This window comes from Protomyctophum parallelum, assembly GCF_964188405.1.
Source record: "Protomyctophum parallelum genome assembly, chromosome: 7".
In the NCBI taxonomy this organism is placed as follows: Eukaryota; Metazoa; Chordata; class Actinopteri; order Myctophiformes; family Myctophidae; genus Protomyctophum; species Protomyctophum parallelum.
The window spans coordinates 4,470,905-4,483,942 of record NC_139705.1 but is presented as its reverse complement, the minus strand read 5'-3'; the positions used below and the strand labels follow the sequence as shown (position 1 = coordinate 4,483,942).

General features: G+C 42.6%; 1 protein-coding gene across 1 annotated transcript; it reads left to right on the top strand.

Annotated features, from left to right (window-relative positions):
• Positions 1-539: 539 nt before the first annotated feature.
• dnase1l1 (deoxyribonuclease I-like 1) lies at positions 540-11,619 on the top strand. Its single transcript, XM_083768835.1, has 10 exons — positions 540-663; positions 2,046-2,213; positions 2,512-2,600; positions 2,799-2,885; positions 3,837-3,949; positions 4,999-5,111; positions 5,721-5,878; positions 8,172-8,268; positions 9,281-9,346; positions 10,634-11,619. Exons 2-10 carry the CDS (start codon positions 2,055-2,057, stop codon positions 10,700-10,702), a joined length of 951 nt encoding a protein of 316 aa, XP_083624961.1. The 5' UTR covers positions 540-663; positions 2,046-2,054; the 3' UTR covers positions 10,703-11,619.
• Positions 11,620-13,038: the final 1,419 nt, after the last annotated feature.

Here is a 13,038-nt window from a genome sequence, read left to right as displayed (position 1 = left end):
CGCACCTGCAGGCCATCCAAGCCGCACGCCACATGCTCGCATGTGGTCGATGACCTTAGATGACCATGCTGGCTCCCCCTAACGTCCTTCCATGCCGTGTCCGTTTATGCCGCACGTTCCATGCTTCGCACGCGACGTGAACGACCATACCCCATGTCTATTCAATAAACAGCCCGAGAGGTTCTTATGTCTGCATGATGCTTGGTCTTTCCTATAGTGAACCCTTGGCTTTTTGGGGACTGGCGGACTCAGTATAGGCCTATAGAATGCCAGTTTATTTGTGCAGTATAGGGAGGAGGAGAGGCCGGGGGAACAGCATCAGGCCTTCTGGGTTTTCTATTTCATTTCAGACTAGCTTGTTCTGAAAAGATTATTGGCACCAGACCAGGCTGCATGTAATGATTGTAATGAGGCGTGTTAGGGGGTGGGGGGGAGGGGGGGAGGGGGGGAGAGAGAGAGAGAGAGAGATGTGGGCGGGTGGGTGTGGTCTCCTTTCTTCACTCTCTGTGACTGCAGAGGACCCTAACTTTGCATCACCCTTTCCACAGGCGGAGAAAGAGCAAGGCCCTAAACTTAGAACAGACTAGGTCCCTCCCACAGGGTTCACATATCAGGAAGTGAGAGATACAAAAAACAACAGACACAGTAGGAATCTTTCAAGGGGTGAGTATGTTAAAAAATGTGTTTTAATCAAGTAAAACAGGTTAACGTATGCCTATTTCCTTCTGGGAAATAGTGAATGATTGGCTGACAGACATACATTCCTCGTGAGGAAGACTTGTAACATGAACTGTTTATATGTGTGTGATAGACAGAGTGGTCACCACACACATACAGTGCAGTATGCGTGTGCAATGTATATTTCATGTCTCATGTACTAAAAAAGCATGTATGATGCATAATATAAAATGTGTTGATCTATGAAAGAGCTATGAAAGAGAGCTACGAAAGACAGCAGAACCAGCTGTTTCTGTTGCCCTCGTCTAGAGGGTGGAAGTTTATCCTGCTAAATGCTTCTTAATGAAGCGTGAGACTAGTTTGTCATTGTTTTTGCGACTTAGTGCTTAGTCACTGTATGGTTTTAGTCTCTGAATGCTTTGGTACCAACTCGCTGATATGACTTTCAAAATTAATGAATGCTTCCTCTTGAAATGACCAAGCAAAGGGGTTGCTGACCTAAGAAAATGAAACCATTAGAATTAGAATTCTAAATCTCTGTAAAGTATTTGCTATCACTCATATTCCAAGTCAGAAGTCCAAATCATCTTAGCTTTTCTCTTTCTTTTGTAAGGCTGTTCAAAGTCTAAACATAGTGAGTGAAATGTTTAGAAATAAAGAACAGATAGAGTTCATATACTGTATAGCCTATAATACAATATACGTATGTTTATACCAATAATAGAAGACAGAAATGAAACGGCAGCTGGTACATTCCTGTTCACATCCTAGCGTAGAAAGGGGAAGTTTCTGTCTTTCTACCACAGGTGGGAGTCAGGCTCAACAACTTTGAAACTGTAATAACATGAAAGGCGATTAGAATGATTTGAGCAGAGGTACAGAGTACAGAATTGTGCTGCCTTTTCTATAGGTAAATAATCAACCAAGATTAGTTTACTTGAACGTAAATTAGGCTATTGTTAGAGTGAGTCTCATACAGTGATTGTATCAGCATGGGTCTCTACATATTTTTGCTATCTGGTGGCAGATCAGAATGCTTCCTGTCCTGACTTGCGTAAACAATAGCGTTTTCAATTGGTCCCTGCAACTACAACATTTTAGTGTTCCTCATTAACAAGGCAGGACAGCAACAGTCACATATTTTAGTCTTACGCATCTGTGATCATTTCAGAATGTACATGATGCTACAGTGTGTAGTGTGTGTAATGTGTGTACTGTAATGTATAGCGGAGTGTGCAGTGTGGTAGTTTGTGTGTGTTCTTTCTTTATACTGTAAGTTGATACATTTAGGGGTTTCTTTCATGAAATGACCATGTGTAATGTGTACACATACACTAAAGTAAGTTCCTAATCTTTTTTCCCCACAGCTCAGCATTATGGAGTCCGTTCCCTCCACTCTCCTCTTCCTGCTTGTCCTCTCACGTGGCGTGTGTGGTGTTTTAGGGGGGTCTGATTTCAGAATCTGTGCCTTCAACCTCCATAGTTTTGGCGAGTCTAAGTCCAACAATGCCAAAGTCATGCACACACTTGTCAGGGTAAGCTCATTAATTGTACTTCATGTCAGATGTTTTCTGTAAAGCTCAAACCGCACTAATGATTCGCCACACAACTCCTTGCAACATGCAACTCCTTGTAACTCCTTGCAATATCCATTATCCCCCATGGCAGTTGCAAGGAGCTGCATTGGTGTGGTTTGGGCTTAAGACAGATGTTGGTCTAACCCAGCTGTGTGTGTGTGTGTGTGTGTGTGTGTGTGTGTGTGTGTGTGTGTGTGTGTGTGTGTGTGTGTGTGTGTGTGTGTGTGTGTGTGTGTGTGTGTGTGTGTGTGTGTAGATTATAGCCCGCTACGATCTATGTTTGCTTCAAGAAGTGAGAGACACCAAACAAAAGGCTTTGCCACTGCTACTAGCTCAGCTCAACAGGTTATGAACACACACACACACACACGCACGCACGTGCACACACCGGTGCACTCAAGTACACGCACGCACGCACACACAGTTTGACAATACTGTCATCCATACTTTCTCACCCAGACACATTTTGGCTTTGTTCTTCTCTCATGATAATCGAGCTAGATATTAATTAAACTGTGTGTTTCTCTCCCCTGGTCATCTCAGGTATGACAGTGATCATAACTATGATGCGGTGTCCAGTCAGAGACTAGGCAGATCTCACTACCAGGAGCAGTATGTGTTTGTGTACAGGTGAGCAACAACACAATGTAAAAGCTGCATTTATATTAATGGTAAATTATATAGCGCCTTTTTCCAATTAAGGCACTTTACAATGATTGTGCATTACATTCCACCATTCACACACACACACACACACACACACACACACACACACACACACACACACACACACACACACACACACACACACACGCACATTAATACACCGATGGTGGAGAAAACCATGCAAGGCACCAACCCGCTCATCATATTTAGACCATTTAGGACTGAGGCCGATTTTTGCTATATATTGTATAGATGGCAACAAGTCACAAGTTGTATCTGATCAATTTCATACAATTGTGCAGTGTTTAGATGGTATTGGGGAAACGAGAAAGGACAGGCAAACGAAATATTTAGCCTTTCGTGAGCAGTGGCAATTCTTGAGTTTGGCCGCCAGCCCTTTAGCACTCTGACCCTTATTGCTATGCCTACTTTGTTAGTTCATAAAACATTCCTCTTCATGAGGGGCCTTTTTGGTTCAACTTCTGAAGTTCAGGGTCTGGCTCTGGAACAGTGGTACCAGCTCAAGGGCCTTGTGGTTAGAGCAGGGTTGATGATGGAGAGGGCCACTATGTTCCCCGCACACTCACTCTAGAGGGCCCAAGTCCTTAATTGTGACATACACTCCTCGTACATCATGTCCAGGGGCTGAAGGGCCCCAGGAGCCCAGTATTGCGTGGTCCAGTTTCCCCCGAAGGACCTCTGAGAGCAAAGGGCCCCTGGCGCCTTATTGGCCTAGAAGCCTTTATCAAATCATACTTGACCTCACGGTCGCTAATAAATATTTCCGGAGCATTCAAAAGTGAGTTGCGGCGAGCCCTCGCTTTGTTCTAGAATGTCTGTTTTTTTTTGTTTGGCTCAGCACCAAATGACGGAGGACGTGTGTTATATTTCCCTAACCCTTTTGTATGTGTACAGAACCGGAGCAGTGAGGGTGACAGGTCAGTACCAGTACCCAGACACTCGCCCAGGAGACGTCGATGTTTTTGCAAGAGAGCCTTTCTGCATCCGCGTTAAAGCGCCCAAGACAGGTGAGCTCTCTATTAAGACCTTAATGAGCATTTGTGCCTGTCGTAGGCATGCGCGGAGCAAGTTCAGACTGAACTGAACTGTTCAGTCAAGGTGCTACCAGACTTACTAAAGAGCCGCGCACGTTCTCGGCTGTGCGCAGCGTATTTCGCCGGGTTTTTAAGACAGCTGGTGGATGGAAAAGAAGCTCCACTTCCGCGGAACGACTTGCACGACGGCCAGATTCCCGGGAAACGCTCTCCTCCACGTCCGTCGTCCGCGGAGGTGAAGCTTATAATTTCCATCCACCAGCTGTCTAAACACCCGGAAAAAGAAGCTGAATGCGCACACAGCCGAGAAACGTGCGCGGCTCGTGTCCGTTTTGCGCTTAGGTGTGGAGACAGTGTCACGGAACCTCGAGCGCAGTCGCTGCCGGCCGTTAATTGGGCCGCCTCAGCATCACGCTCTCATTCACATGATTCACTCAGCCAATCACACACTCACTCCATCCTCATACCGGCTACTTTAACCAGAGGTTTGCGTTCCTCGCTGTATCAGCGCGCCGCTGTATACAAACCTGCTGCTCACCCTCCTCCACCCCAGCTACCACCTGTCGTTTTGGATCTACCGTTTAGGTACGGGGGGATTCAGAGTCCCTATGGACGGGACTGATGCGCTTGATCTGAGTACCTAAAAAGCAGATCCAATACATCGCCAAACCATAATAAATATATTGCTCATCTTATATTAAATAAATATATATTACATCCATTGTTGAGTTGTCCTGACTGAACTGTAAATCGCTTCTGGATTAAGACCGTCTGCCAAATGACCCATTTTGGGGCGGGAACCCCTTTTGGTGTTTTAAACATTATGTTATAATTTAGCTATTGGAAAATAGCAGATCTACAAGCCCATAGCGCGCCACTCGGTGGCGCGCTATGAGCTTGTAGGTCTGCTATTTTTTGAAAAATCGTGAAAATATTTATTTCAGAAAACTGGAGGATTTAATTTCCAAAAATCGGTTCAATTGTTTCAACCCTCTGTCCCTGTCTCTTGTTGCTCTTTTCAGCCATAAAGGACTTTGTCCTGATCCCCCAACACACCTCTCCGTCCAACGCAACCAAAGAGATCGACGCTCTCTATGACGTCTTTCAGGATGTCAGAAGATTATGGAATACTGATGTAAGAAAATAAGCTTAAAACCCATTTTTGGCCTGACCTCGAAAATTTAAAAAAAGTCTTCTAAATCCTCCAGTTATCTGAAATAAATATTTTCACGATAAAAAAAAAAAATAGCAGACCTAAAGGTCGTAGCGCCACTGTTTCTGAACAAACACTCAACGTTTACTATCATTATAAAGAGATATTCACTTATTCCAACACAAAAATATCAATTACAGCACCTTTAAGAAGTCATTATTGTGCATTTAATAAAGAATTAAGATAAGTCTTTATCTTAATTCTTTATTAAATGCACAATAATGACTTCTTATTATATAATCTATATATTACTAGTACTTTGAAGATTCCTTCTTCTACTTTAGTCTCCTATTACCACAACTACTATTACTACCTTACTACTACAACAACTTATATTACTGATAATACTATAATGCCTACCAATAATAATAATAATAACCCATGATGGGTACAATGCATACTCTGACAATGTTTTGTGTACAACGGTATTGCATGGTATGGCATGCATTCCTAAATTGCATCTTCCCCAATATACTTACTGTAAAAGTGTGTCCTAAATGTGTGTGCAATCATGTTGTGCATTATGTGCAGAATGTGATGATCCTCGGTGACTTCAACGCTGACTGTGGCTACCTGGCCAAGAAGAACAGGAAGAATGTTCGACTCCTTACTGATAGTTCCTTCGTCTGGCTAATCTCAGACAAGACAGACACCACGGTCAGAGAGTCTACCAGCTGTGCCTACGACAGGTAGGCTTTTCTATCGTCTCATCTTTGCACAGTAAAATAGCAGATCTACAAGCTCATAGTGCGCCACCGAGTGGCGCACTATGAACTTGTAGGTCTGCTATTTTTGAAAAATATTTGTGAAAATGCGGCACAAATCTTTGAATAGGTATATATTCTTTCAGAGCGAATAAATGTTGATTTGGGGGTCCTTGACACAAAAAGGTTTGGGAACCACACCACACGAATAAAGCATATTCTATTATTGTAATTGTATGACATCCTACATTTAAATAGGACAATTGTGTCATGAGTTGTAGTGTACTATTCCTGTGTTGTGATAATTACTTGAATTCTGTAAGAACATCCTTTTGGCTTAACTTTTGTAATAATAATAATAATAATTTGAGTACACTTTGTACTTTGTAATAACATTTCTAGTTGTCAACAGGTTAAGGCTATTCCAAAAAAAGCTTTAAAGATAGGGAGTGAAATAGCACTATAGCTGTACTATATTAAGTCTGCCTTTAAAGGGATAGTTCAGATTTTTTGAACTTAAGTTGTATGAAATACTGTCCCGTGGTGGGGGTTCTGCTCTGGTTTTGGTGAAATATCAAGTAGTTCCGGTCATTTTGTGGGTGGGCACTGAGGGCCACGCAGTAAAAGTAAAGTAATCCACAAAACTAACGTCATTTGTATTGTTGACCTATTTCTAAAATATTAGCGCAACTTTCGTTCTTTTTTTTACCCCTCTATCACCCAGAACTATGTTCTTTGTGTCCATATCACTACGCCCAAAAAATAGTTCCATGTGATAGAGGGGTCAAAGTTGAACGAAAGCCGCGCTCATATTTTTTAAATGGGTCAACAATACAAATTACGTTCGTTTTGTGGATTCATTTACTTTTACTGCGTGGCCCCCAGTACCCCCCACAAAATGACCGGAAACTACTTAATATTGACTAAAACCAGAGCAGAACTCCCACCATGGGACTCGGGCAATCAATTAATACAGTTGCAACCACTATATTAATGGCAAGTATTTCATACAACTTAAGTTAAAAAAAATCTGAACTATATCCCTTTAAGTTGACAGGTGTACCCATGAGAGGTTGTAACAGCACCTGAGAGGCTACAGTTTCGAATTTCAAGTTTCAAGATTCAAGTTTATCCCATTCTGAACGGGCACCCATTTTGGTGTCAGCATCATGTTATGCTTTAGCTATTTAAAAATAGCAGATCTACAAGCTCATATCGCGCCACCGAGTGGCGCGATACGAGCTTGTAGGTCTGCTATTTTTTGAAAAATCGAAGAACGACTGACATTTTTAGAATCTGATCTCAGGTCAGAATGGGTTCATCAGACCAGTGTGTGTCCGGCGGAAACCTCGTATGAATCTGATCTCAGGTCAGAATGGGATTATAGAGGGAAGGGTATGTGCGTGACATCATACCCGGACGTTATGCGGGAAGGGGAACGTGTCACGATAGGCAGGGGGGGGGGGTAGGACCCAAATGCAGGACAGAGGCAGAGAGGCAAAGTAGGTTTTGGCAGAAGGTTTATTACCAAAATCCAGGTACAGGAACACGAGGAAAACAAGAACTTGGAAATACTCTGGGAGTTCACTATACGAGCAAACACTAGTCACATACAACAATGATCTGACAAAGGAAAAGACAAAACCAGGGGAGCATAAATACACAAAGACACAGGTGAACTCAACAGATAATTATCACAATGATTGGCTAAAAGGCCTAACAAGACAGGGTGGAAACACTAGGGTAATCAGGGTACTGGTGAGACAACACAGGTAACAAGAGCAACACAGGAAACACACTAACAGACTGCAAAATAAAAGCACACAAGTGTAAAGTAAAACCAAAACCTAGCACAAGGAACATAACAAACCATAACACATGCCACTCACTTTATGCATAAGCATAGGATACCCTCTATTGTTGTCAGTCTTCTCCTTACAAAGGAAAAGGAAGAATATATATAATGCTCCCCCCCCAGGGCAATTGTGCAATACATGAATTAAAACAATGATAGCAACTATAAGAGCAGCAAACCTAAAATCTCACTCTCCAACAGATTTTAAGCTTCTAAATCGTTCTGGGAATTTCTATCATATAGCATTTCTACAAAATGTGAAAAGTATGAAATATGAATTAATGCAAAGCGACACGTTAATACATGGCTCCTTGTTACAGTTTATTACAGCCCCTGCAGTGAATAGTGTTCCCGTCTAAAGAAGACAGAGAGAGAAGCGACAATGTCTTTGACTCTCTGTGTGTGTTGACTGTGTTCTAACAGGATCGTGGTGCATGGGGAACCCTTTGCCAAAGCCATTGTGCCTCTTTCAGCCAAAGCCTTTGACTTCCAGAAGGAATACCGTCTGACAGAGGAACAGGTATAACGCATACAACACTAGGGTTGTGTATGTGTGTGAGTAGGGATGGAGCTCGTTCATTTCTTATTGATAACGATCACCTTATCGATCAGGCTTATCGAGCTGGGTTCTTGTCGAGCCCACTATTATCGAGCATTTTCTATTATTTTGTGGAAAGACGGGAGACAATACATTCTGAACAGGACCAGTATCTTTTACTATAGGGCCTTCAAATACAGTACTCTTCTAACAGACAGAAGGCAATTGACCTTTTTACCAGTAAAATAATATTAAAGAAACTGTTCACTGGTTAATATATGTACCGCCACTTTAAAAGCGTAATTGTGTTTACCCGGACAGCGCTGGTTGGCATTTATTTCTTCATCGCCTCTTGATTGTTTAACCCATTCTGACCTGAGATCAGATTCTAAAAATGTCAGTCGCTCTTCGATTTTTCAAAAATAGCAGACCTACAAGCTCGTATCGCGCCACTCGGTGGCGCGATATGAGCTTGTAGATCTGCTATTTTTAAATAGCTAAACCATAACATGATGCTGACACCAAAATGGGTGCCCGGTCAGAATGGGTTAAACATGACTGGGCCACTATGCCACTATATGCTCAAGCTTGATAAGCCCAAAGCTTATTGATAACGGGTACTCAATAAGCTTCTTATCGGATTCTTCCGGGTATCGGTTATCGAGCTCCATCCCTATGTGTGAGTGTGCGTACTGACTGTCTGTCTGTCTGATGTCTGTTTGTTGTTCTGTCAGTCCTGCTTGTGACACAAATGTAGCACGTATAGTGGCAGCTGACCAGTACTTTGGACCTTAAACATTGTATTGAATTGTATTGTACTTTACTCTCTTGTATCTTTGTCTAGTCTACTTCAGTCTATATCTATACAGTGTCTCTATATTTCATTTTCCTGTCAGTTCTTTCAGTACTTTGCTCTGATTCTCAACTGGAAAGATGATCCGTATACGTTTTCGTTGATTAATAACTTGTTCTTTTCTGGTGTGAATCATTTCAGGCCGTGGATGTCAGCGACCATTTCCCTGTGGAGGTTCGGTTAAAGTCAGGCGTGTCCACACAGCAGGTCTCAATCAACCTCCTCTTCTTCCTCCTAACCTCCTTATTGGCCTGCAGTTGAATGACCATGAACTGTGTGTAGGTGTTTTACACAAGATGGCACTAGAAAACCATAATGACTAAGGACTTATTCCAACTCTGTTATGGCCATCGATAAAAGAGGGTTGGTCTGTGTGTGTGTGTGTGTGTGTGTGTGTGTGTGTGTGTGCGTGTGTTTGAAGCAAATCTCGCAAACCTCTGGACTGATCAGCACCAAATGTATTGTGCATGCCGCCAAAGAAGTACGTCCATGCATTTGTTTTCACATACAGTATTATGTTCTATAATATATATTGGAAATATTTAACTTACATTTTATAATGGAAGTCCATCCTTTATTTACCCAGGGGAGGTAGCTAAGTTAGGGTGCTTATTGTCAAGCCCAAGCCCTGCCCACCATGCACACATCAAAACCTCGACCAACAGTCGTGTACTGTTGGCCACTGAGCAACTGCACTGGAGCAGTCAGGGGTTCAGTGCCTTGCTCAAGGGCACTTCAGCTGCGTTGGGGAGGGGTGAGTGGTGCCCCATCACTTCTCCACCAAGATGTTCCCCGCTGGTCTTGGAATTGAACCAGGGAACCTTCCGGCAACAACCTCCTCTAACCTTTAGGGCCTAAAGGTGCTTGTTGCTGGAAGGTGCACACATGGCCTAAAGTTTAGGATTAGGTCACTGCTGCTTTCATTTCTGGACAAAAAGTGTATTTTAGATGTGGTGGGGGGCTCCGAGTATTACTACTTCCATGCAGTAGTCTTTTTCTGTGGTATTGAGTGACAGCTACACGCCATCCAGAGCACAGCGCACATGTTTTGTTGCTCTGCTTGTTTTTCACCTTTGATGCTATGCACCTTGCTGTCTCTGTGGAAAAGTGTAGACATGCGTCTTCATAGAGTGTACTAGGCCTACTGTATGTGTATGTGTCTGTCTGTCTGTGTGTGTGTGTGTGTGTGTGTGTGTGTGTGTGTGTGTGTGTGTGTGTGTATGTGTGTGTGTGTGTGTGCGTGCGTGCATGCGTGCGTGCGTGCGTGTGTGTGTGTATATATACTGATTGTATACATAAATGATGAACATGTGCACTTTGTATATTAGGAATTCTTTCCTTTTTAAAACGCTATATTATATTATTATTATACTACTATAAATGAGGTTCATTCTCGAAGTGAAATGAAGGTCGATGATGATGATGATGTCTGAATTATTATTATTATTATTTTTTTTAAAGATTTGTTTTTAGCTTTTGTGCCTTTATTGATAGTTACAGCGAAGACGGAGAGGAAAGAGGGAGAGAGAGAAGGGGACAGTCATGCAGCAAAGGTCGTCATGACCTTGGACAGGCCAGAGCCCACACGTGGCACGCGCCTGGACCACCAGGCCAGCGGGTGCCCCATGAAGCAAAAAAAAGTTAACTTTCTGGGCAGAATTTCCTCGTTTGTCAACAAAACTGCTCTCAAGACTCTATCTGGAGCCCTAATTCAGCCCTACTTTGACTATGCTTGCACCTCTTGGTTCTCAAACATCTCTATGTCACTAAAGACCTAGCCTCGGAAACCCAGACGTTTTATTTCCTGGAAGAAAGACCAAGCTACAAACCTCCCAAAAACAAACTAATTCGACTATACTCCTCGGTCTGGGGCCCATGGCCCATCTTTTTGCAAACCATTTATTTTGTTAGTCTAGGGTGGCTCCGGGTAGAAAACAGAGTTAAACAATTGAAATTGGGACTGACATTTAAAATTGCAAATGCAGCTTTGCCCTCTATGTCCTCTGTACCCGCATACCTGATAAACTAAATAAAAAAAGTGAGCGACTCCCACAGCCACAATACAAGAGGAAGTGAGAACAACAAATTGGTACCACCTACTTTCAAAACAAACATGGGCAAATACTATTCTACAGCATAGTATAGTGACTACCCCCAACTCCTTATAACCCCCTTCTTTGTTCCCCAACCTGTACATATTTTTGTTATTTTTTACCTTTTACGATGATTTGAATTTTGTTGTTATTTTTCCATGTCATGATTATGAATTGAATACCCAGGACCTGAATGGAAACAAGACCGCAAGGACCTTTTTCGGTGATCCCATTGGAAGTGTGTTTGACTGTACCCTGGCCTGTACTGATTACATTTCTGACAATAAAGTATTCAATCAATCAATCAATCAATGTCTGAATTCTTATAGTGTTGATTGCGGTCTTGGACAAACTTGGTATTTTTGCCCATGTGATATTGTCTAACTTCAACATCAACTTCAACCGAGCGAATAAGCTTCGACATACTAATTCATTTGTGTGTTTTTGTCATAGTTTCCTTTCAAACTGCACATCTTTTTACAGCTTCTTGGTTGAAAAACCATCAAGTCGAGAACCTGCACCACACATGGTGCAACATATTTATTTTTAGCAACTAAGAAAAGATGTTGGTCTCCTAGCTGGGTTCTTCGTCAGGTCACCCTATGAAGGCCCCGAAAAGGATGAAATGTTAAAGTCCATACCAACACTGAAGGGTGGTACAACTGTAACGCACCATGGTTTGCTGTGCGATAGGCTGATAAGGGCCCTCGTGGTTCCCATGGTAATAACTCACTGTATCATGCTAATGCACACATTTTACTGACGTCACTCATTTCCACCCAATCAATGGCCCTCATGAGGTCAATGTACCTCCAGCTTTGTGAAACGCCAAAGGACTCCCGTATGTCTCCTGAAATCTTCTGTCGACACATCACTCAAAGCTTGTGCTTTTCCACATGTGTCTCCCACACAGTTCCAGGTCAGCCTAATCAGCCTTGTCTATTACTGATTTCCATTGTTTTGTGACAGGCAGTGGCGTGCACAGACATTTAGAGGGGCAGGTGCTCAAGTGAAAAAAGGGCACATAGTGCAGCGCGTGGAACCGGCCGGCTGCGTTAATAGTGTGAGATATATAGATTTTGGGGCCTAAATAATATATTAGACGCTTTTTAAGATATTTTTTTTGCGGCTTACGCCTTTTTTTTATTGATTTTTGAAGGGACAGACAGTAGGCTGACAGGAAACGGGAGAGAGATGGGGGATGACATGCAGTAAAGGCCGTGTCGGGTCCGGGAGTCGAACCCGCGGCACACTGCGACTGGATTACCAGTCCGGTGCCCAGACCGTTACGCTACGGCCTGGGCCATATTAGACGCTTTTTATCAAGAATTGATCAATGTCACCATGGTCCACATACTGTACAGTGTACACTGTACAAAAGGGCAAGGGCAAGGGCAGGTGGTTCTATAGCACCCCCTAGTGTCTATCTGTGCACGCCACTGGTGACACTAGGGTCAGGTAAGTAGGTAAAGAAGGGATAAAGACACCACAGCTCAATCTCTCCTGTTCCTGGTAGGAACAATGATGCAAAGAACATGGTTCTTTGCAGTGGTGGAAAGTAACTTTAGTAACTAAGTACTATTTTGAGGTATTTATTACTTTACTAGAGTATTTTCAATTCTCAATAAATGTACTTCTACTCCACTACATTTCAGAGGCAAATATTGTAATACTCCACTACAACTACAAATGTATACAAGCTTATACAACCCATTGCGATGCACCTCAGTGTGAGCTTGTAGATCTGCTATTTTCAAAATATATAAGAGATAAGATAAGAGAACATTTGTCAACATAATATTACAG